The 22,207-nt window shown below is 46.5% G+C and overlaps 1 protein-coding gene across 2 annotated transcripts in view; it reads right to left on the reverse strand.

Moving 5' to 3' along the window:
- Ldlrad3 (low density lipoprotein receptor class A domain containing 3) overlaps window positions 1-22,207 on the reverse strand; it is a 236,242-nt gene that overhangs the window by 109,393 nt on the left and 104,642 nt on the right. For both annotated transcript variants that reach the window (XM_036186090.1, XM_036186089.1), the window contains exon 3: window positions 8,869-8,994. In XM_036186090.1, the coding sequence (XP_036041983.1) occupies window positions 8,869-8,994 (126 nt within the window). The remainder of the gene's footprint in view (window positions 1-8,868; window positions 8,995-22,207) is intronic.

The following is a 22,207-nucleotide window of genomic DNA, read 5'->3' on the forward strand; positions in this document are numbered from 1 at the left end:
CACATGTCCACATGCAGGTGCCCCCATGTACATATACACACTCATGAGCATACACACAAATAAAACAAAAGTATAAAAGATTTCGCTAAAAATTCTTAATCCAATCTGATAGGAATACTTTTGGCCAACATCTCCTATCTTTGGGGTTATCGGGCATTAAGACTGGCCACACGACAGAGTTGTTCGGGATCCACAGACACACCTGTCACCCTAGGAGCCCTCCTATCCCAAGACTCTTCCTTACGTTTGTCCACTGCAGCTCTAGGAGCCACAGAAACTTGAGCCCACTCCTGCAGGGCAGAGAAACAGGGCAATGAGACACAGGATAGGGAAAAGACACACCCCGAAGCCAGCAGCAAGCGGGCCAAAACACACATGGCTACAGCATGCCTAGAAAATGCCAGAAGCCTGAGAGGGGCCTCAAGCTTCCACCTCCCCTGGTGTTGTCTGTACAAATCCGGCCTTCCAGCTCCCGAAGACAGAGCAAACTAGAGGGAGCAAGCTGGAGGCCTTTGCCACCCCACACACAAACTACCACAAGCAAGAAAGTCAATGAACACAGGAGGAGACAGAAAAGAAAAAAATAAATAATAAATAAAGTTAAAAGCTACTCCAAGAATTCCACATGGAGAAAATTGTTTCAAACAAGACTAGAAAGTTACAAAAGTGGAAGCCAAAGGCATCCCATTGCACAGCCCAGTCCAAAAAGGAATGTTCTTTAGAACTACCCTGAGTGGCTATCAAAAAGGTTAAATGTTGGCAGAGCTGAGATGCAGCCCAATCTCAGAGAAAATGCCAGTCATTGATGGTACACAATCCATCAACGTGCAGTCTCTCGGCAGACTCGTTCACCAGGGAAGCAGATCTTCCCCAAAGCTGCAGAAAACTCAAGTTTTTTTCCATGTCTTTGTGGACTCTGCAGCGATTACTGTGCCTGGCACAAATACTGAGCTGCTAGCTCACAGACGGAGCAGGAGACAGTGGGTCCTACAGGATGTGATGTTGTGGTATCTTTGAGCAATACTTAATGTACCCCAAATGTCTGTGCTGTCTTCACCCTTTCTAAGGCTTACCAGCCTTTGACCAGTGTGGATTTTACTCAGTTAACTACAGAGAAGAATACTGTGTCTTGTGGTACCTATTTCACTGGAGATGGAGAAAAACTGTTTGTGGCAATCAGCATAACAGATGGAATCGCCAGCTTAGAAGTCCCTTGGGAATTATTATCATAAAAACACTGGGCTCTGATGGTTGGCTTCCTAGTCCACACTACACAAGAATAGAGTGAGTCTTTCTTGACAGAGGGAGGGAACAGGTTCAGAGAGGAGCTAAGGAATCTGGCTGCCCCATTTTGGCCACACTGAACAGAGTGGATGGACCACAGGGACTCTGCAGTCATCCAAAAGCAACTGACTGGCCATCTGTCTCCAGCAGGACTTAGGAAATGTCCTCTTTAGTTCATTTAAAGCTTTTCCCACTTCAAAAGGTTCACATGTAAATTGTCACAGCTCCCATCCTAAGGTGACTGCTACTCACTTCCTAACCTTATGACCTCTGTAGGGACCCTTCCTCCCCAGTCCCAATGTCCTTGTGAAGTTTACAGTTGGGACAGATGGAGCACGCTGAGACATCCTCATCTCTAGAATGGGGTCTATGGTCTCCACAAACCAGGGATGCTAACCACCATCTTGTGGTGCATGGTCCCTCCTAGCCTCACGCATTGCTCCCTCTGTAGCTTGGAATATGCTCAGTTTGCCTGGGGTTTGTCTGCCAATAACCACCAGCTTTTATGCTCCTTTACATCTGCTAACAGGGCCTGTCCAGCAGCCGGGCTATCGGGCTTTGGCTCAGCAGTCCTCACTTCCACACTCCAACCGGACATGGCTCTGTGCACCCACATTCTCCAAAGAGAATCTTCAAGAGGAAGAGCCACTACTCCCAGCAAACAAGCAAGAGGTGAGGCGTGCTCCCTCTCACCTGCTCTCACCTCCTCTACAGTTTCAGGGAAAGTTAGGTTTTAAAAGCCCTTCAGAGGCAGTGTGGTCACCGGCAGGCTGCAGATAGGAGACTCGGGGCAGTCTGTTTCCTTCTGCTTCATAAAGGTTTCCCGAACATGGATGCCTCTTGTCCAGTACTCAAAGCCAATTCCAAGTCTTCAGCCTTTGCTTTCCTGTGGATGCTTCCCCCAACACCCCTTCTAGTGATAAATATCTTCTTCTCAATGCCTCCTGGAGCCCGCTGCTTGAACCCTTCCTCACTTCAAACTGCACACCTAACAGCGGTACCTCTTCACATCTCTGGACCACAACTGTTTTCTCATTCTGTGGTAATTCCTTCCATTAATGACACCATCAAATTCCAGTCCCCCAGGCATTAGCCCTGGATGACCCTTCCCGTCTCCCTACTCTGCACAGGCTCAGCACTAGCTGTTTATTTATTATAAAATAAACCTCAAGATCTTGATTTTCCATCATGTTCCCAGCCTACAAATCCAGCCAGACATCTTGCTGCAGTATTTAAAAGTGAGGGTACGGAGTACCACTGGGCTCATATTTCAGTTCATGCGCTCAGGAAGGAGCCCTATGACACTGAGAGAGTACTCGACTTCTCTAACTCAGGATTACCTCACCTACAGCGTGACGAGAGAGACAATGCCTGCGTTTTAAGTTTGTGAAGATTAAATTAGCCACCCTAGTCTGTGACCTACAAGTGCTTGGTATGTACACACCTGTCATAATTATTGTTGATGGGAGATAGTGGCGTAACAGTCGAGTTCACGCTGGTATTTATACCACCTGAGTTAATATGTGAACCTTGCCACTTGTCAAATACATAACCATGACAAGTTACTGAACCTTGCCTTGCCACCGTTTCACCCATGAGAGCACCCATGTACAACACGGCCTCTCTGTAGAGGTGCCATAGACAGCAAGGGTTCACAAACTCTCAGCAAAAGTGGTTCAATAAGTCCTGGAAATAGCATAGTATAGCCTTTAGCCCTCACCTTGAAATATCCTATGGGGCTGTATTTTAAGTAGTACCAACCCTCTGAGGCTCATCTTCCACCGAATCTCCATGATGAGCCTCGAGGGAAGTGATCTCCTCCACCCTGACTCCCACAGCACTCCCAACCCCAGCTCTGCATTGTTGTTAACTGTGGATGAAGATTCTCATCTCCCTTGGGTCAAGGATGCCAGTGTCTGGAGTCGACACATCCCTGCATCCACTGCAGCACCAAATGGTGTCTGGCCTTGGAGACTGGAAAAAGAGGATGAGGATCTGAAAGACAACGGGAACTGGGCGAATGTGCCAGGCAAGACCTGAATCTACTGTCTGCGAGCACATGGGCAAACCGAAGAGGATGAAAACCTCTGTGTGGCGAGAATCGACTCTGACTGCAGTGGGAAGAACGGCTGTCCAAGTCTTCCTACCGTCCTCATCCAGCCCTTTGACCTGAGTCAGTCATTCAGAAACCACTCACTGACTACTGCCTCGAATAAAGCACTCTGGTAGGCACACAGAATAAACTGCAGCCGAGGCCGTCTTCATAAACAGCGAACACTAGATGGGTAACAAGATAGTAGAGCGTAAGATAAAGCCTGAGAAGTCTTGCTGAACACATGCTAAGGCTGAGCCTGACAACATGTTGGGCACTGGGAACACAGCTGTGGGCCACACAATCCACGTCCCCTCGTGACTGTCACAATGAAGCCGAGGACGCAGCGTTGAACACTGAGAAGAGTGAATTAGTGGGCATACAGGTGTGGGGAGAAGCAGGTGGTCACAGGGTGCTCAGGGTCACCCCTCTGATGTGCTGTTTGAAGAAGGCCAAGGGCAGAGTGCGACAGTGACTCAGCATAGCCTTGACGGGCCAGGTGCACTTCCAAGAAAGTGGGTTCTACTGAGTCTTTAAGGAGACTCAAGGACATCCCTTTGGAGCACTGAGGGAGAGCTCCTCCACTGTGACTCTCAGCTCCTACAGTCTATATAGAGAGGAGGGCTGATTCCTCCGGGTTTACTCAGGGGCTGACTGAAGAGACCAAAGGAAAGTCAAACTGACCTGGATGTAGACAGACAATAGACACAGGCCAGCTCTGCAGGGCTCTGGGAGGCTTTATGAACAGACACACAGCCTGGCTAACACTTCCTGCCTCACTGGGGAACAGGCAGCAAGCCTTCATCTGTGGGACAAATGCAGTCCTGGACATGGTGTTATTTATGTATTTATTTTAGACCCAACTTCCCTGAAAACAGCAGTAGAAGCATACCACAGATATCATTTAATCTAAGTTTTATAACCTATAATACACACTGCTAAAAGATATGGATAACAAAACCACATTACCACTATTCTCAGACCTTTAACATTAGCAAAGATGCTTTAATATCAGCAAATATCACATCACAATTCAAGATATCAATTATCACAACATTCTTTAAACAATGGTTTTATTTAGCATCGGGAGAAAACATACTCCACACACGGCACGAAGTTGACTCCTCTGAAGCCTCCCAGTTTACAGGTTCCCCTTTCCTCCACGCTTCATCTCAGAATTACTTCTGGATGAGCCAGGTCCGGGAGATTTTCCCACACCCAGGGATCTGACCCTCTGCCTCTGTACACTATTATGAACAGATTCCTCTAAACCTCAATTTCTATAAACTGAATGGTCAGATTTCAAGGCTCATTTAGATCAGCTGAGATGGTTTTGGCAAAACCACGTCAGTCTGATGGCACCATACAGGAAGGCATAAAGTATCTGGTTGTCTCTTTTACTTTTGTAAACATTAGTAGGTTTTTTTTTTTTTTTAAAGTCTTATCATTATTTTTACTTTGTGTATGTTTGCCTGCATATATGTCTGTGCACATGTTTGCCTGGTGTCTGCAGAGGCCAGAAGAGAGTATCAGACTCCCTGGAACTGAAGTTACAAAAGGTTGAGACATTGTAAGGGTGCCGGGAACTGAACCTGGGTCCTGTACAAAAACAGCAAGTGTGCTTGCTGAGCCATCTCCCCACCACCCCAGGGGGTCTCTCTATGATGCTGATCCATCCCCCCACTCCCACTACAGGGGTCTCTCTCTATGATGCTGAGCCATCCCCCAACTCCCACTATAGGGTCTCTCTATGATGCTGAGCCATCCCCCCCACTCCCACTATAGGGTCTCTCTATGATGCTGAGCCATCCCCCACCACCACCCCAGGGGTCTCTCTATGATGCTGCTTGATTTCATTTATGGGAGATTCCTGAGCAGGTCAGAGGCAGGAACCATGCATCATGCTGGCTCTTCCATAGGCAGCTTTACATAGTTGGCTGGGACATTCTGAAAAGTAATTTGAGTATAGCCATTGGGGAAGAAGGCCAGAATTTAAATTATTTTCAAAATGGTGGTGAGTTTAAAATTTTCCCTTTGCCTCTTAGGATCTTTAGGCCACTAGAAAAATGCCCCCATCGTGTTGTAGAGAGAGAAGCAGATGGGTGTGTACCATTTTTCTTAGGTGAACCCCCACACTGCACCTGTGTGCACTGTCCTAATCATGGAGACCCACACTGCACCTGTGTGCACTGTCCTAATCATGGAGACCCACACTGCACCTGTGTGCACTGTCCTAATCATGGAGACCCACACTGCACCTGTGTGCACTGTCCTAATCATGGAGACCCACACTGCACCTGTGTGCACTGTCCTAATCATGGAGTCCCACACTGCACCTGTGTGCACTGTCCTACTCCACACAAAGAGGTTGAGAATGAACTCAGACCACTGGGATGCACACAGTCTGCTTCCACCAGCACAGCCCATAACCAAGTAGCAGGAATATGTTTATTAGGACATTTGCCTACTAAGGCAAAAATGTAAGTGTTCTCTCTCCAGAATTTACTTAAGATCCTCGCATCAGACAAAACAAAGAAAATGCCAGAAGAGAAACTGAAATTAGGTGACATACAGAGAATCAGGAAAATCTCGACACATGTGGGGAAAAGACAGCCACCACATAGATGCTAATATGCAGGTGCCAGGTACTGGAACTGTGTGATCCAAATGTAACACATCCTTACACTCTAATAAGCGGCCGCAAAGACATTGGAAACAAATGGAAAAACAGAAAGCCAGCAAAGAAATGAGACAGAAAAAACCAAAAAGAAATTTTAGAAATAGAAAACTGTAGTAAACACATTAAAACAAAGTGAAAGCGCAGCAGCTGGCAAGCAGGGGAAAGAGTAGAGACGGCAGAGGAAGGAACTGGCGATGGAAGACAGATGAACGGAAAGTAGCCCTCTGAACTACAGGGAGCTAAAGACCGATAAAAAGGGAGCAGAGCCTTGGGGAGTCATGAGACAGAGGCTGGAATCCGATGCTCCTGTCACCTGGATCTCATAAGGAAAGGGGTCAGTGCTGGAAGACATTTGAAGAAATGGTAGCCGAAAATTTAGTAAGTGTGCCAAAAATCAAAACCTGGACTCAGAAAACCCTAAACAGGATAAAGCCAAAAGAAATCAACCTGCAGATGCGCAAAACCAAATTCAAATGCTCGGAACCAAACACAAGATGCTCTTAGAAGCAGCCAGAGGAGGAGAGATGCAGGATGTACAGGTGAAGGAATTGAGTGACTGTGACTTTCCCACCGGAAACTAGAGGGGCCCGAGGAAGTGGTACATTTAAAGTCCTCAGAGAAAGGACTGTCAGCCCCCAACCACACACCATAAAAATGCTTTTAGGAAGGAGGGGGAGACAAACATCCCTGGCTGAGTGAAAATGCAGAGCCTGTGTCATCTGCAACCCTGCTCTAAACAGCACTGCTGAGCAGGACAGGCAGTTCAGCGGTTACGAGCACATACTTCTCTTCCGTAGGCCCGGAGCCTGGTTCCCACACCCACGGTGGGCAGCTCACATCCCAACTGGAACTCAGCGGAGTAACACTCAAATGTACCTCAGGAGATCGACTACTTCTGACCTCCACAGGCATCTGTGCACACACACACACATAGACACAGACACACAGACACACAGACACACACACACACACACACACACATAGACACAGATACACAGACACACACACACACACACACACACACACACACACACACACACACACACACACACTTAAAAAGAAAATAAAATCTTCCAAAAAAGCATCTCTGGAGGAAGTTCTTTAGACAAAAGGGAACAACACCAGAGGAGCCTCACAGGTATGATGGTAGAGCAGCTGAAGCCCCGCCCATCTGAATGAACACTCCATCTTCTCCGGAGCCCTTTAGAGCTGAAAATTTAAAACAAAAATCAAACACTGTCTTTTGGGAGTTTTAATGACTGAAGAGTTATCTCTGTAACATGAAGAGACTCCCAGAACCAGGTTCCTACATTCCACTTGGAATGGGGTAATGCTGACTCAAGTCCAGAAAGGCCCAGTCAGTGGTGGCCTGAGGACCCCTTCAGCCTAACCTCTCAGTCCCTGGAAAGCTCTGTACAGATTCTGACCGGGGGTTTTCACAGTCACTGGTGATTATTACAAGCATCTCCAAGCAACAAGGTTTCAAGATGGAGATGTGTACTTAACTCTATCATTCTTCCATGAGTTGTATCTTTGATTAAAAAACAGCAACTTTCTTCAGTCAGCTTTCTGATAAATCTACAAGTGGTGGATAAATATATGATCCTTTTTTTTTTTTTTTTTTTTTTTTTTTTAAAATAAAACCAGTCTTCAAGGCAGCTAGGCAGGACACTGGATCATAATTTTACAAAGGTAGATGAGAAGACAACATGGGCTTACACTACCCTCTGATATAATCTGGAATGGGCATCATTTACTCACTTGAGGATTAAAGGCCAGTATAACACATGTAAATCTTACAGGAGCGAGCAATAAGGATGGCCCAGTTTTTGAGTGTGCATCCTAGATATGTCAGACTGTTTTTACTGTAATTGGATTAACACACACACACACACACACACACACACACACACACACACACACACACACACCTCCCCCTTAAGTCATTAAATTCCAGGACAGCAGGGAGCTGAGAACTTGATCTTTCCTACCCTGTCATTGCAGTATGTAAAGTCACTGTGGCCCCCAAAACACTAGAAAAGACTCCATGTATTTAGGCCACGGAAGGGTTAAACACAGCAGCAAGCTGCTAAGAGGCAAAGTCAGCTAGAGTGAATATGTAAACATGTGTGTGTCTGTATGTTTGTGTATTGATATGGAATATTATATAGTAGGTCAAAAACATAGTGGTCATAGGATAATTTTAACTCTGTACTATCTGGAATTTTTTTCAAGAATTTATTTTCAAAATAATCTAATTTTTTTAAGTGTATGAATGATTTGCCTGCATGTATGTATGTGACTACATACATGCCTGGTGCCCTGGAGTTCAGAAGAGTGTGCCACATCTCTTAGGACTGGAGTGAGAAGAGCTATGAGACACAGTGGAAGCTGGGAACTGAACCCGGGTCCTCTGCCAGAGCAACAAGTGCTCTTAACTGCTGAGCCACCTCTCCAACTCTCACAGACTATAACGAACAAATCAAAGTTTTTAAAGCATTCAAAGAAGGGGAGCAAGCAAGTACAAAAACACGGGGTGTTGAGACAGTCAACCAGATGAGGTATAAAGGAGCTATGTGGCCCTGGAAAAGCTAATGTACCTCTCTTGTTCAGGCTCCTCATCTGTGCATCTGCAGAGGCACTGTGAACTGATCAGATGCAGAGGACTTACTATGGCCCTCCACAAACAGTACATGAGAATCAACAGCCACGTGCCCAGAAGTACTAAAGAAGGTGACGTAATGAAGGACGGTCAGCACCAGCCCAGCAGGCAGGAGAGACAGGTCACCGTGCCCAAGTTCCCAGGACTTACTGCAGTTCTCCTCGTCGCTGCCATCAGGACAGTCTTCAAAGCCATTGCAGCGGAAGCGGCCGATGATGCAGTGGATGCCGCTGGCACAGGGGAAGAAGGTGGGGCCACATTTTGACTTCGCTTTGGCTGCAGGAGGAAAAGACACACAGAAGTCTATCAGGAGATGAAGTTCTCGGGCCATAGCCTCCTGACCCCACTTACTCTAAATAATAAGTGAATTGAGTCCTTTCAGCGTTAGCATGACGTTCCCAAGGACATGTTACCATCATAACTTGCAAATCCCCAGCCAGCATGGACACCTACACGCAGCATTTTCTAGAGTTGCCAATCACACTGCTTCAGAAGTCCTTAAAGGAACCTGGGAGATGGCTCAGTCAATAAAATGCACAAGCATGAGGACCTGATTTTGATCCTCAGGAACTATACAGAAAACCTGACTGTAGCCGGGCGGTGGTGGTGCACACCTTTAATCCCAGCACTCAGGAGGCAGAGCCAGGTGGATCTCTGTGAGTTCGAGGCCAGCCTGGTCTACAGAGCGAGATCCAGGAAAGGCGCAAAACTATAACGAGAAACAGGGAGAAAAGAAAGAAAGAAAGAAAAAACAACCTGAATCCACGTGGTGGCATGTACCTGCAATGTCAGCACTGGGGAAGAACAGATAGGTGAACCCCTAGTGCTCAGTGGCCAGCCAGAGTAGCCCAATTGCTAAGTCCCAGATCCCAGCAAAAGACCCTGTCTCAAAAACAAGGTGGATAGCTCCTGAAGAACAACTGAAGTTGACCTCTGACCTCCATGCTCCAACACACAAACATCCCATCACATGTGCACACCAAATCCTGGAGGAGGCTAGGCACAAGCTGTATACTGTAGCAGGTGCAAAACAGAGGAATGGATAGGTGAGTGGGTGAGAGGATGGGTGGTAGACACAGAGCTGGATGGTAGACACAGAGCTTGTTTCTTTAGAAGCCGAAGAGCCAGTCAAAATGCATTCCCTGGAGATCAAAGCAATTGTTGTTGGCATTTAGCGAGTCCTTGCCATACTAGGCAGGGTGCCAAGGACTTTGCACAGATCTTCTCATTTAATTTACCCAGTAGCCACTCAATGGGACAGCATGCAGAAAAGCGCGTGTGACACTCTCAAGGCTGTTCCTTTCCAAAGACCTGCTTGCAAGGTCATATCTTGCTTGGCTGGAAATATGGTTGGGAATGTGGTTTGAGGAACGTGTTCGGGACATCCTACCTCTATGAGAGCTTACACAAACTGTCCAGTTTAGTTTGTGCGAACATTTGCATTTCTTTTGAGTCTGGAGTCCAGGAACATGAGGCAGTGGGTGCTTATGATGGTGAATAGTGACTGTCAACTTGACAGGATCTAGAATCGCCTAGGAGACAAGCCTCTGGACATGTCTGTGCGGAAGCATCTAGGCTAGAGTAAGTGAGGCGGGAAAACCGAGGACAAAAGCAAACATGAAGCAGGGCTGTGCCCTGGGAATCACCTCTGCTTGCTGACTGCAGAGGCAATGTGATCAGCTGCCACAAGCTCCTGCCGCCATCATTTCCCACCACAAGGAGCAGCACCTTCCAACTGTGAGCCCTTCCTTAAGCTGCTTTGGTCAGGGTATTACACCACAGCAGCAGCAAAGGAAAGTCAGCGCCCGGTGATCAGCCTTGACAAGAACCGGGTGCAGAGTCTGAAACGAGCTTGCCCGGTGGGCACTTCACACATGCTGTTGAAATCCAGATGAACAGAGTGCGCCTTGTAGGCATGCTCTAAGAGCGAACTCTGGGAAGCCAAGGCTTGGGCCTCTCTGGGTACCACTGCCATCATGTTTTACCTATTATTGAATTTGTATTGCACCCTTTTGAAGTCATGAACCACGGTCCTGGAGATGACCATTTGCCAAGTTCCGAGAGTCCTAGGAAATGATGACCCTCGGAGGGTCTCAAGGAGTCCTGACATAGACAGGTATGGCTTCTGTCACCATTTTGTGGCTATGCTTTGAGGATAAAGTGACTTAGTCAAGTCCACACAGCTAGGAAATCTAGTACTGAGGGGAGGCCCAGGCATGTGGACTCCAGAAGCCATGACCTCAATCAACCTAACAGCATGCTTCTCTGCCACAGGCTGTCACTTCTCCCCACAGAAGCCAGACTCCTGTGCTAAAGAAATTCATTTTGTACACCTGCTGTACAAACAGTTTGAACAGAAACAGTTGTAACCTGGGCTTGATTTACTGCCCTGCTAAGCCCAGTAGCCCTGGGGGGTGATGCTCTTTCTAGTTAATGGTGCTGTCTGCTCTGATTGTCGATTAGGAGACAGAAGATGAGATCTATGGCTAAGTGCAGGAAGCAGCCCTGCTGAGCATCCTCCAGCCTCCTGTCTGCGAGGCTGGACCCACACTCCTCCAAGAAGGAAAAGGCTATTTCTTCAGAACAAATACAGTAAATTACCTGCACATCCCCACCGTCTGTATGATGCCGATTTAGGTGGCAGCTGACTAGTGGTCAACAGGGCGTTTGTGAGTTCTTCACAAAGCACCGTCTCAAGAGTTCTGGGCTTGAACTCAGACTCCATTTTGATGACTTTGGACAAGTTTCTGAATATTGCTGAGCCTCAGTTCCTTCACCAACAAAGTGGAGGCAAAACTCGTAAGTAAGTAAGATGACGATGGTCAATATAAAAGCTTGAGTAGAGACAATGACACTTTCTTTTCCTACCACCATGACAGAGCCTCTGACAGAAACCCATGTGTGGCTGTTTCCTCTGGAGGAAAGAGGAAGGCTCAGGAGAGTCAGAAAACTAACATAAATTAGAGGATCAAGAAGGTCACAAATTTACAAGACTTACAGGGCCCCTTCGCAAAGTTATATAGGCAAGGAAACCATCGTTAGGAGAGAGGAGACTCTACGGCAGGGCTGCTTGTAAGGAGCTCTGTGGGTGCACTTTTGTGAGTCATCACCCACGATGTGCTAGGCAAGGTCCTGAGTCCCACACTCCTGTAAGTAACCACAGTAAGCACACTGGTCACAAAATCAGGTTTAGGTGAAATCATCTCTTTGGTCTGTTATTAATGCCCTAACTGCCTAGCATGAACAGACATTTGCTTACATCTCCTTAGGAAAAGTCACACAACAGAGCTAGTAGCCAAACAGGGACCAGCAGAACCAGGGGTGAATTGGGGAGAAACCATTATGTGGTCCCTGTGATGGGTGATGAGACATTCAACTGAGGCTGATCCATCTGGAAGGATGTCTCCTCAGCCACCACAACTCAGGCAGCCGTGGCAACAGGAAGGTAGTCTCCAGACTCAGAGCAAACAGCTCTTCATCCTGAAGTGTAGGTGCGAACCTGACCTGTATGTTCACTGAATTGGCCTTATTTTTCCCATTTTACGAGAAGCCAGGGGTACAGATGAGCTAAAGGTCAGAGACATAGTTCTCTGGGAGATGTGAGAACTACAGGGTACCAGGAAATGGTATGGTGACACCAATCTCTAAGTCCAGAGTATGTAGGATGCATGGGTCTATCTAGTACCTCGTTTTCGAGTCTCACAGATGCAAATACTGAAGCCCAAAAAAGACAGCAAACCTTCCCAAAGTCAGGCAGCTCTTGGGATGTGGATCTGGTCTTGAGCCTGTTCTCCTACTCCTGAGTCCAGCCTCTTTCAGCGCCACACCTGGCTCAGACATCTTATCAGAGTTCCAATTCAACAGAGAACAGAAGGGAACCAGGAAACCGAAAGCCCCTCTTCCACGGGCCAGAATGCTCCAGACCTGGGGTAGAAGGCTCTTGACTACACTGCAAGCCTGTGACTCTCAATCTGCCCAGAAAGCGCTCATAGCTGCACACCCTTTAGAAGATGATCTAGGTCTGTTATCTATAGCTGAGGCCCCGGTCTCCCCGGGTGCACCGCATACAAGAGCTGGGCGTCTGGTGTGGTGACACACACCTGTGACACACTAAGAAGATGGAAGCAGGAGGCCAGCAAGTGTGAAGGCAGCCCGAGTGACACAGTGAGATCCTGTCTCAGCCACCATGCAAGTCAGCCAGAACAACTATGAACTCGGCCAGTCAGACCTGCAACATCCCTCAGGTGGTGGCTACAAGCCCAGACCAAGCAATGGGTTTTCAGGGTAGCCAGATGAGGAAGAGCTGCTGACCTCCAACTCCTGCAGCAGAATCCTCCAGTACAATGTCAGGAGTGGCCAAAGAAGCAGAAGCTGGAGCCATAAGCTCCTCTGCAATGTTCCCATCCTTGCTTATAAGCTGGAGCCTGAGCTCACTGTAAAAGATGTCTATAGCAGAGAAATGTTATGAAGGAGAATGTGAAAATCACCACCCATCACACCACCCAGGAAAGAGTGCTGTGGACATTTAATAAACACTATTTTGTATCAGCTACCCTTCTCATTGTGAGGGAGGAAGGACTCATTTTGGCTCACAGTTTCAGGAGACTGTTAAAAGTTCATCAGGAGGAGAAGGCATGGGAGTGGGTGTCGTTCAGTTCACACTGCTCAGAGTGTGGGGGCCATCAGGACAGCCAACCAGGAAACCAGGCTAGGAAGCCCCCCCCCCAACACACACATACAAATTGCTAAACGGTCTTATTTATTTTAAAAAAAACAAAAAACAAAAAACAAAAAACCTAGAGCCAGAAATTGGGGTAAAAAAAAATTGAGAGATCAGAGGAATAGAACAAACCACATCCAACCTCACTTCCAACTCCTCAGCTGATCTTATTTCCTCAGACTGAAAGCCTGAGTCCTCACCTGGAAGGGACCTCAGCTGAACCGCTTAAAAGCCTTCTAGGAAATCCTCAGCCCAAGAGCCTTTGAGTCCTCACCCGAAAGGGTCTTAGCTGAACTGCTTAAAAGCCTCTAGTCCCTGGTCCTCATGCCTTATATACTTTTCTGCTTCCTGCCATCACTTCCTGGTATTAAAGGTGTGTGTGCTTCCCAGTACTGGGATTAAAGGGGTGTGCCACCACTGCCTGGCTCTGTTTCCAGTGTGGCCTTGAACTTACATAGATCCAGATGGATCTCTGCCTTCAGAATGCTAGGATTAAAGGCATGTACCACTACTGTCTGGCCTCTATGTCTAATCTAGTGGCTGGCTCTGTTCTCTGATCCCCAGATAAGTTTATTAGGGTGCACAATATATTGGGGGACACAATATATCATCACACACACACTCCAAAGACCCACCTCTACCAGACAGGTCCCACAACTTCCCCAAACATCACTGCTACCTGAAGTCCAGGTGTTCAAACACGTAAGTTTATGGAGGCCAAGGCATACTCAAACCATAATAGCAGCAAGAAAAACCTTGTGTGAATGGGTCAATGGGTCAAATCCTGATAATGTAACAAGTTCAGGGTGAGGCCTGGTGTTCCGCAGCACTCCTGAGTTCCCAGAAAATGCTGCCAAACACATGTGAATGCCAAACACTGTCTTGCCCACTGCTCAGAAAAAGTACCCAGTGTGTAAGCTACTGAGTAAGCACAGATGGAATTAACAAGTTGGCCCCAGTGTGTAGGTGCATATAAATTCATACAAAGCACATATTGCTCTGAAACCTGCTTCTGACCACTACTGATCCACAGCATCTGTGTGTGTGTGTGTGTGTGTGTGTGTGTGCGCGCATGTGTGTTTCAGGGGGAGGGTGGCTACATGCATACATGTGTGTGAGTGCATGTGGAGGTCAGCGGTGTCTTCCTTGATCACTCTCCACCTATTTTTTAAGGCAGGGTTTCTCACTGAACTGGGAGCTTGCTGACTGAGTGAAACTGGCTGGCCAATGAGCTCCAGGAATCCTCCTGCATCTGGTTCCTCAGTCTCTAGCGCAGGGATCTCAGGTATAAAAACACTATGCCCCATTTTTATGTGGGTGGTAGAGATCAAACTCAGGTCCTCGTGTTGGCACGCCAAGTACTCTACTGACTGAGCCATCAACCCAGCCACCACAGTAAAATTATACTCAGCCATAAAGAATGCTGTGGTGGCTGGGTTGATGGCTCAGTCAGAGGAGGTCAATTACTGACAGACACTTTAAATAGCAATGCACACAGAGATGTATACAGTCATCTTCCCACTTGAATAGTATCTTATTGATTTATAGCTGCTGGGTCCAAGGCTATGCACAGTGTAGGTTCTGGTGTCCCTTAGCTCTCATCTGGCACCCCCTGAGGCTAAAGATGGCCACAAGAAAAGACCGCTGCCCGAGACAGATGAGAGCAAACTGCAGTTCTTCTGCATTTATGTTAGTTAGGCTGGTCCCTAACTACAGCACCACTCTATACTCTCCATCCATTTCTGTCTCCTTTCATTTTAATATCTGTATATTCCATTCCCATCTGGTCAAGGGAACCATGCCACTCCTTTATCTTCCTAAATCTGCACTGGGTATGGGACATCAGTCTTTGCTGGAAGGAATTTCCTGGTCTACACAGATCTCCAGGAGATGAAGCACCTCTGTCTCCAGGGCACACGCTCCCCTAGGTCTGAGAGGACTGGTAGGGCAGGTGTTCTCTCCCAGGGCTATCCACTACAGTGTGTCTCTGCGAAGTCCTACCTTACCCATGCAGCTTTGCAAAGAGTGAGTCAGCAACACCCCCACCCCATCCCCCGCCACCCCCGCCACCATACACACACAGATTCACTAGGGGAAGTGACTCCTCTCAGAGACTCTGTATTTTCATTAAGCACAGCCAGATATTTGAATGAACACATAAATGGGGAAACCTTGCTACAGTTTGGAAATGGTTAGAGTATGTCCCTCCCTCCCCAGGGTTCCTGTGTTGGCATTTAATCCCTATGTTGCTGGGAGAACTTAATCTGGCCGAGATGTTTAAAGATGAGTCCTTTGATGTTTAAATATGAGATACCTATGACTAAATAAAGTGATCAGAGTGGGGATGCCATGACCAAATCCTGGTTGCATTGTAAAGAGAGGGAGAGACCAGCAGAGGCACATATATGCATCTTCCCTGTCTCTTACCATGTGATGTCCGGGGATACCTTAGGACTCTGCCAGCAAGAAGGCTACCACTGGTCATGTCTCCTCTAGAACCAGAAGCACTTCACAATAAACATCTTTCCTTTATAAGGTTACCCTTCCTCCAGCATTTTATTACAGAACCACAAAACAGACTGATACAATCCTACTTTGTCAGATACTATTTATGTCTCAAAACCCACAGAGCAGGTGACCTTATTGCTCCTTTCTTCCTGGTATTACAATCACAAAACCAGATGCCATTCCAAAAAATGACAGCCATGAGGACAGTGTGGGGCCAATTCTACTATTATTGTTCCAAGTTGAGTCTAATACTAACGTCCTAGATATAAGACTAATGTGAGAAGAATGTCTACAAGCAAACTACAGACTACTTTGTACGCTTCCTCCATTTCATTATTACTATTACTACTACTACTACTACTACTACTATTATTATTATTATTAAATGTATCTCTCTTACATCCAGGCGCAGTTTCCCTTCCCTCCTCTCTTCCCATCCCCTCTTCCCCACCTCCCCTCTGCTGCCTCCTCCTCCTCCCAATCCACTCCTCTTCTCCATTTGTGTTCAGAAAGGGGCAGGCCTCCCATGGATATCAACAAAACAGGGCACATTAAGTTGAAGTAAGACTAAGCCCCTCCCTTTATATTAAGGCTGAGCAAGGAGACCCAGTATGAGGAGTAGGATCCCCAAAACCAGCAGAAGATTCAGAGACAGTCCCTTAGGAGTTCCACAAGACCAAGCTACACAACTATCATATATATCCAGAGGGCTTAGGCCAGTCCCATGCAGGCTTCCTGGTTGTTGGTTCAGTCTCTGTAAGCTCCTGTAACCCTAAATTAGTTGACTTTGTGGGTTTTCTTGTAATGTCCTAGACCCCTCTGGCTCCTACAACCCTTCCTCCTCCTCTTCCACGGGATTCCCGAGCTTGGCTTAATGTTTGGCTCTGAGTCTCTGCAATTCAAGCAGCGTCCTCACGAGGGAGCTAATCACAACTCCATGGAGGCTGATGGCAGTTTTCTGGCTTCCAGGTATGCAGGCTGGAGCTAGGATACCCCATGTGACAGTTACAATCTGCAGTTGTCTCAGCCATGAATTCCACTGACATTAAGGTGCAGACTGCTCTGCAGTGGGATGGATGATGGTCTACAGAAGACAGATAGGCCATGTTAGAATGTCTGGTGCTTGTAGAAATACAGATGAAGACTTGCCAGGAAATGGAAGAGCACGTGCAAGGGCCTACAGGTCAGAACACTGGAAATGAAGAGAACCATGAAGGTCACAGGAACGTGCTGCTTCTAGCAGTAAATGTACTTGCAATCTTTTCTTTAGCTAAAAAACTCCATCTTGGGGCTGGCAAGATGGCTCAGTGGGCAAAGGCACTTGCTATGCAGGTCTAATGACCTGAATTATTTGGGCCCAGAACCCACAGAGAAAGTTGAGAACAGACTCCTGAACGTTGTCTTCTGACACCCGGGTGGGTGCTCAGTTACTGTCTCTCACCCCCTCCCCCACAAGCACACACTTGTAATAAATGAATAAGATAAAAATACATTTCTCTTAAGAAAAATATTACAAACATGTTGTAATTCAATTCACTGTAATGTTATCGAATGAATGTCACACAAAAGTATAAATCAGCAAGAAACCAAATTATAAAACACAGGCAATTTAAATCATTGTGAACACCTCCCAAAGGTTCACATGCATTCAACCATTACCGGCTGAAAACCATCACTGGCTTGGAGGTCGGAACAATGTGGACATTTTTTGAATGTCTGAAATTGCCACTAGATTGGGTCCCTTGGCTCACTTTCTAAAACGTCAAACTGTGGTTCCTTTTCAAAGTCAAAAAATGACTTCCGGTTGGTGGTCGAGAAAGCGAAGAAGGAAACACAAAAGCAACAGTCTGTTAAAAACAACCTGCCGGGGTTCTGTTAGAAGTCTAGGGGAAGGCAATGTGTCCACTGAGGTCTCAAAGAAGGTGACAAACAGCTCCAAAAGTAAGAGCCACGCCACCGAGCCCTGAGGCCTGTGCACATCATTAGTTCCTGTGAAAAAGCCTCTGCTTGTCTCCACAGCTCAGCTCCATGTGAAGGCTGCAGTGGACTCCAAGTCTTATTGATCAGACGTGGCCAAGTATTACTTTTCCCTACAATAACATACTGGCTGCTTGAGATGTGAGAAAGGGCAGCAGTTGCAAGCTAACTGGAACATAAAAGTGGAAAGAAAATGTGGTTGAAACAGCATTGCCAGAAGATTCTCTAACAGGAAAATCTTCCCAAACATCTCTTCTCGCACATCTCAGATACGAGGTTCGCAGCCTGGGTTGAAGATGTCAGGAGGGATTGGGGTTCACAGAGAGTTTCTGTTCCAGCTATATGACAAAATCGCTGAGACCTAGACAAGGCATTTACTCTCCCACAACCCCCTGTCCCCACTGTGAAAAGGGACAAAGGCACCACAGGCCTCCCCAGTTGTCTGAACAGATAATCTGCTATACCCTGATACCTGGTGCAGATTCATGCTTCCTGACAGGCCTGTGGCCCAAGCTGTTTACCCTGACAAAGGTGAGGTACTTACCCACCTTAAGGGTGGCTCTATGCCCCCTCTCCCTCCCTCCCTCCCTCCCTCCTCCCCTCCCTCCCTCCCCCTTTCTTCTTTTTCTCTTGAACTGAACTCAGAACATGGTAGACAAGCACTCTACCATTCATTTACACCCCCGGCTTTTTTTTTATTCTTATTTCTTTTTTTTTCAAGACAAGTTTTCTCTATGTAATAGCCCTGGCTGTCCTGAACTAGCTCTGTAGACCAGGCTGGCCTCAAACTCACAGAGACCTGCCTGCTAGATTTAAAGGCGTGCGCCATCACGCCCAGTGTTTCTAATTTTCTTATGACAGGGCCTCACTTAATTGCCTAGGGTGACCTTGAACTTGTATTCTTCCTTCCTCAGCCTCCCAAGCAGCCAAAATTACAAGTCTTTATGTTACACATAGGACAAGTGTGGATGCTGCAAGGAAAATAAACCAAATGACTTTTAATAACCTGAGCAGGGAGGTAAGGAAGGGTGTAAGCCTGCCTGAGCTCAAATCTCACAGGCTGTATGATGACGATATGCTATTTAGCCTCTATGTACCTCAACTTCATCAAGACATGGGCATATTATCTCACTTCAATGGACTACTCTGGGACTAATAGTAACTGCCTAGAACTTTCTCTGGAAGACAGTATTAAAGGGGAAAGGACGCTTTGGGGGATGAGCTCACCGGACGGTCTACCTGGCTCTCTCAACACAATCATGGACCCAGGGGTCAAGAGTCTGTCCAGGTGACTGTTACTGCAATGCTTGCTGGGAGCACAGCGAATGGCCGCTGTGGTACCTTCAGAACCAGAGGACCATCCAGTCCTCACAGCTGGAGCCAGGCAGCACCTCCCACTGCTCAGAAGGACTCCCAGGAGGATTTCTTTTTTTTTCTTTTTCTTTTTGGTCATTATATAAAGAGAAAAGAACCTTTTGAGGAAAACAGGACTGCAAAGTAGCACAAATGTAGTCCTGGAAGATCTTTCTCAGGGCATCTGTGGTAGTTTGGATGAGAACAATCCACATAAGCTCATATATCTAAATGGTTGGTCCCAGTTGGTGGAACTGTTTGAGAAGGATTAGGAGGTGTGGCCTTGTTGGAGAAGATGTGTCACAGGTATGGTTTTGAGGTTTCAAAAGCCCATGCAGGCCCAGTCTCCTCCTCTCTGCCTGCAGTTTGTGGGTTAGATGTGAGCTCTCAGTTAGTGCTTCAACATCACATGTTCCTTCCCGATTCCATGCTTCCCACCACAGTGACCGTGGACTAATCCTCTGAGCAAGCCCCCAATTAAACACTTCTTTTTGCAAGTTGCCTTGGTCATGGTGTCTCTTCATAGCAAGAGAACAATAAGTAAGGCAGAATCCAAGTTTCTATGATGCCTTTAACATAAGTCAGTGAGGCTCCAGATAATCCCACAATGATCCCACCATCATCTGGGGGTGAACTTTAAATACAACAATCCTGAGCCTAAACGTTAATGGAGCAGTGATTCCTGGTCCTGGCTGCACATCTGAAAACTTGGAAGGCTTAAGGAAAAATATATAACTGCATGGCTATGGACATCTTTAAGCCCAGCACTCAGGAGGTGAGGCTGGCAGACCACTGTGTGCTCAAGGCCAGCCTGACTTACATAGTGCACTGAGTTCTAGGCCAGCCAGGGCTACACTGTGAGACTTTAGCTCAAAACAAAGAAACAAGAAGGCAGAGCAAAACAAAACCAAAGCTACTCAAAATCAACAGAACTTAAGTGACCATGCAGGTACCACACAATATGAAATCTTAATTTAAAAAAATCACCCCTAAGGACAAAGCAAGATTTTTAGGAAAACAAATGTATATGCCCTAAAAGAAAAGAAAAGCCCCTAAATACATGGGACAAATGAACAGAAATGAGAGGTGACATCAATACCATCAGTGACAAATACAAGAGGCTGAAGATCAGCACAGAAATAGGAGTCATTGGCAGCACCATAAAGAAATGTCAAGGCTGAGACGTAAGTTGGCTGGCACTCTAGTGTGCAAAGCCCTGAGTTCAATCCCCAGGACTTCACAAGTCAGGCGTGGTAGCGTAATCACAGTACGTGTGTGTGTGTGTGTGTGTGTGTGTGTGTGTGTGTGTGTGTGAAGAGACAAGACCTTTCTCAGCTACACAGAGAGCTCAAGGAGAGCCTGAGCTATGTAAGACCTTGTCCCAAAAATATAAAATAAAATAATAAAAGACTTAAAACAAACTCAACAGATGCCTCTAAGACACAGTACCCACAAAGTACAGACCACGCATATCAGGTGTAGAGAAAACATTCTCCAAAGACAGACCAAATGAAAGGCCCTGAAGAAAACTTCAGTGAATTGTAAAACACCACCATTCCAGTGTGGTTCTCCAGCCACAGTGGAGTGAAATTAGAAATCAAGAGCAGAAGGAATTTGGTGAAATTCACCAATATGTACCTGTCAGGTGGCACCCTCATTCCAAATGCATGGGTCAGACATGGGAGATCGGACTAGGAGCACTCTGAGAGTACACACAGAAACAAAACAAAGTATTAAAAAGTGAAGACCACAAGTCAGGGCCGAAAGAGAAATTGATAGCCGTGAATATCTGTATTAAAGATGAAGAGAGATTGCAAATCCATAAAAAATAATTAATGCTAAGGAATACGACCATCAAAGCTGCAGAGTGGATGATGAGCATGGAAAAATCAATTGTATTTCTACACACTCACCATAAGAATCAAAATCAAAATTAAGAAAACAACCGCATAACATCAAAACCAGCAAAAATCTTTAGGACTATATTGAACAGAAGACATGTAAGGCTTGTGTACTGAAAACTGAAAGCATCCTTCAAAGAAATGACTCAATAAACAGGGATCTGTGGTGCTTTGGCCGTGGGTGTCCCCACAGGCTCAGTGCTTGGATACTTGGTCCCAGCAAGCGGTACCATTTCAGAATGTTGTAGAAGCCTGAGGATGCTGAACCTTCCCACAAGTGGATGACTAGGGGTAAAGGGAGGGGCTAACTTGAAGTTTTATAGTTGGCCCCACTTCCTGCCTACATTCTACTTCATATTTGCAGACACAGTATAATTAACTCACCATCAAGCTCCTGTCCCCATGCCCTCCCTGCCACGATGGGCTGTACCCCGCTTTAAACCATAATCTAAAATGAATCCTTCCTTCCTGATGATGGTTTTGTCACCGCAATGGGAATGTACAACACCTCCCATTTGCACAATGTGAGGTGAACATCTGTAAGAGGCAGCACTCCCCAAAGCAGTCCACGGCGCCAACACAATCCTACAAAATCTCATTGACGTATCTGCTCAAACTGAAAAGCAGATCCTAACTTCATGTCAGGAAGCAAGGGCCTCTGAGCAGTGAAAACTCTGTTCAAAAGAACACAGTTGGAGGGCTAACACTTTTTGATCTTAGAGTGTTTTTGCATTAGGCCAGAATAATCAGGTCTTTGGGGTGTTGGAGTAAGAGTGTACCTGTGGATTAAAAACATAGAACTGATAATCTTTTATAGCTCACTGATGTTTGCCAAGAGGGCCAGAAAATTCACTGCGGTAAAAGACAATCTTCAACAAAGCCTGGGACAACCAGAAATTCATATGCAAAGGATTGAACTTGGACCCCTACACTCTATATCCTGTAATGTCACACAGGAATGAAAGACTGACACATGATATCCTGTAGAACCTGGAAAACATTATGTTAGATGAAAGAGACGAGGCACAAA

The sequence above is a fragment of the Onychomys torridus genome, chromosome 4 (assembly GCF_903995425.1).
Source record: "Onychomys torridus chromosome 4, mOncTor1.1, whole genome shotgun sequence".
NCBI lineage: Eukaryota > Metazoa > Chordata > Mammalia > Rodentia > Cricetidae > Onychomys > Onychomys torridus.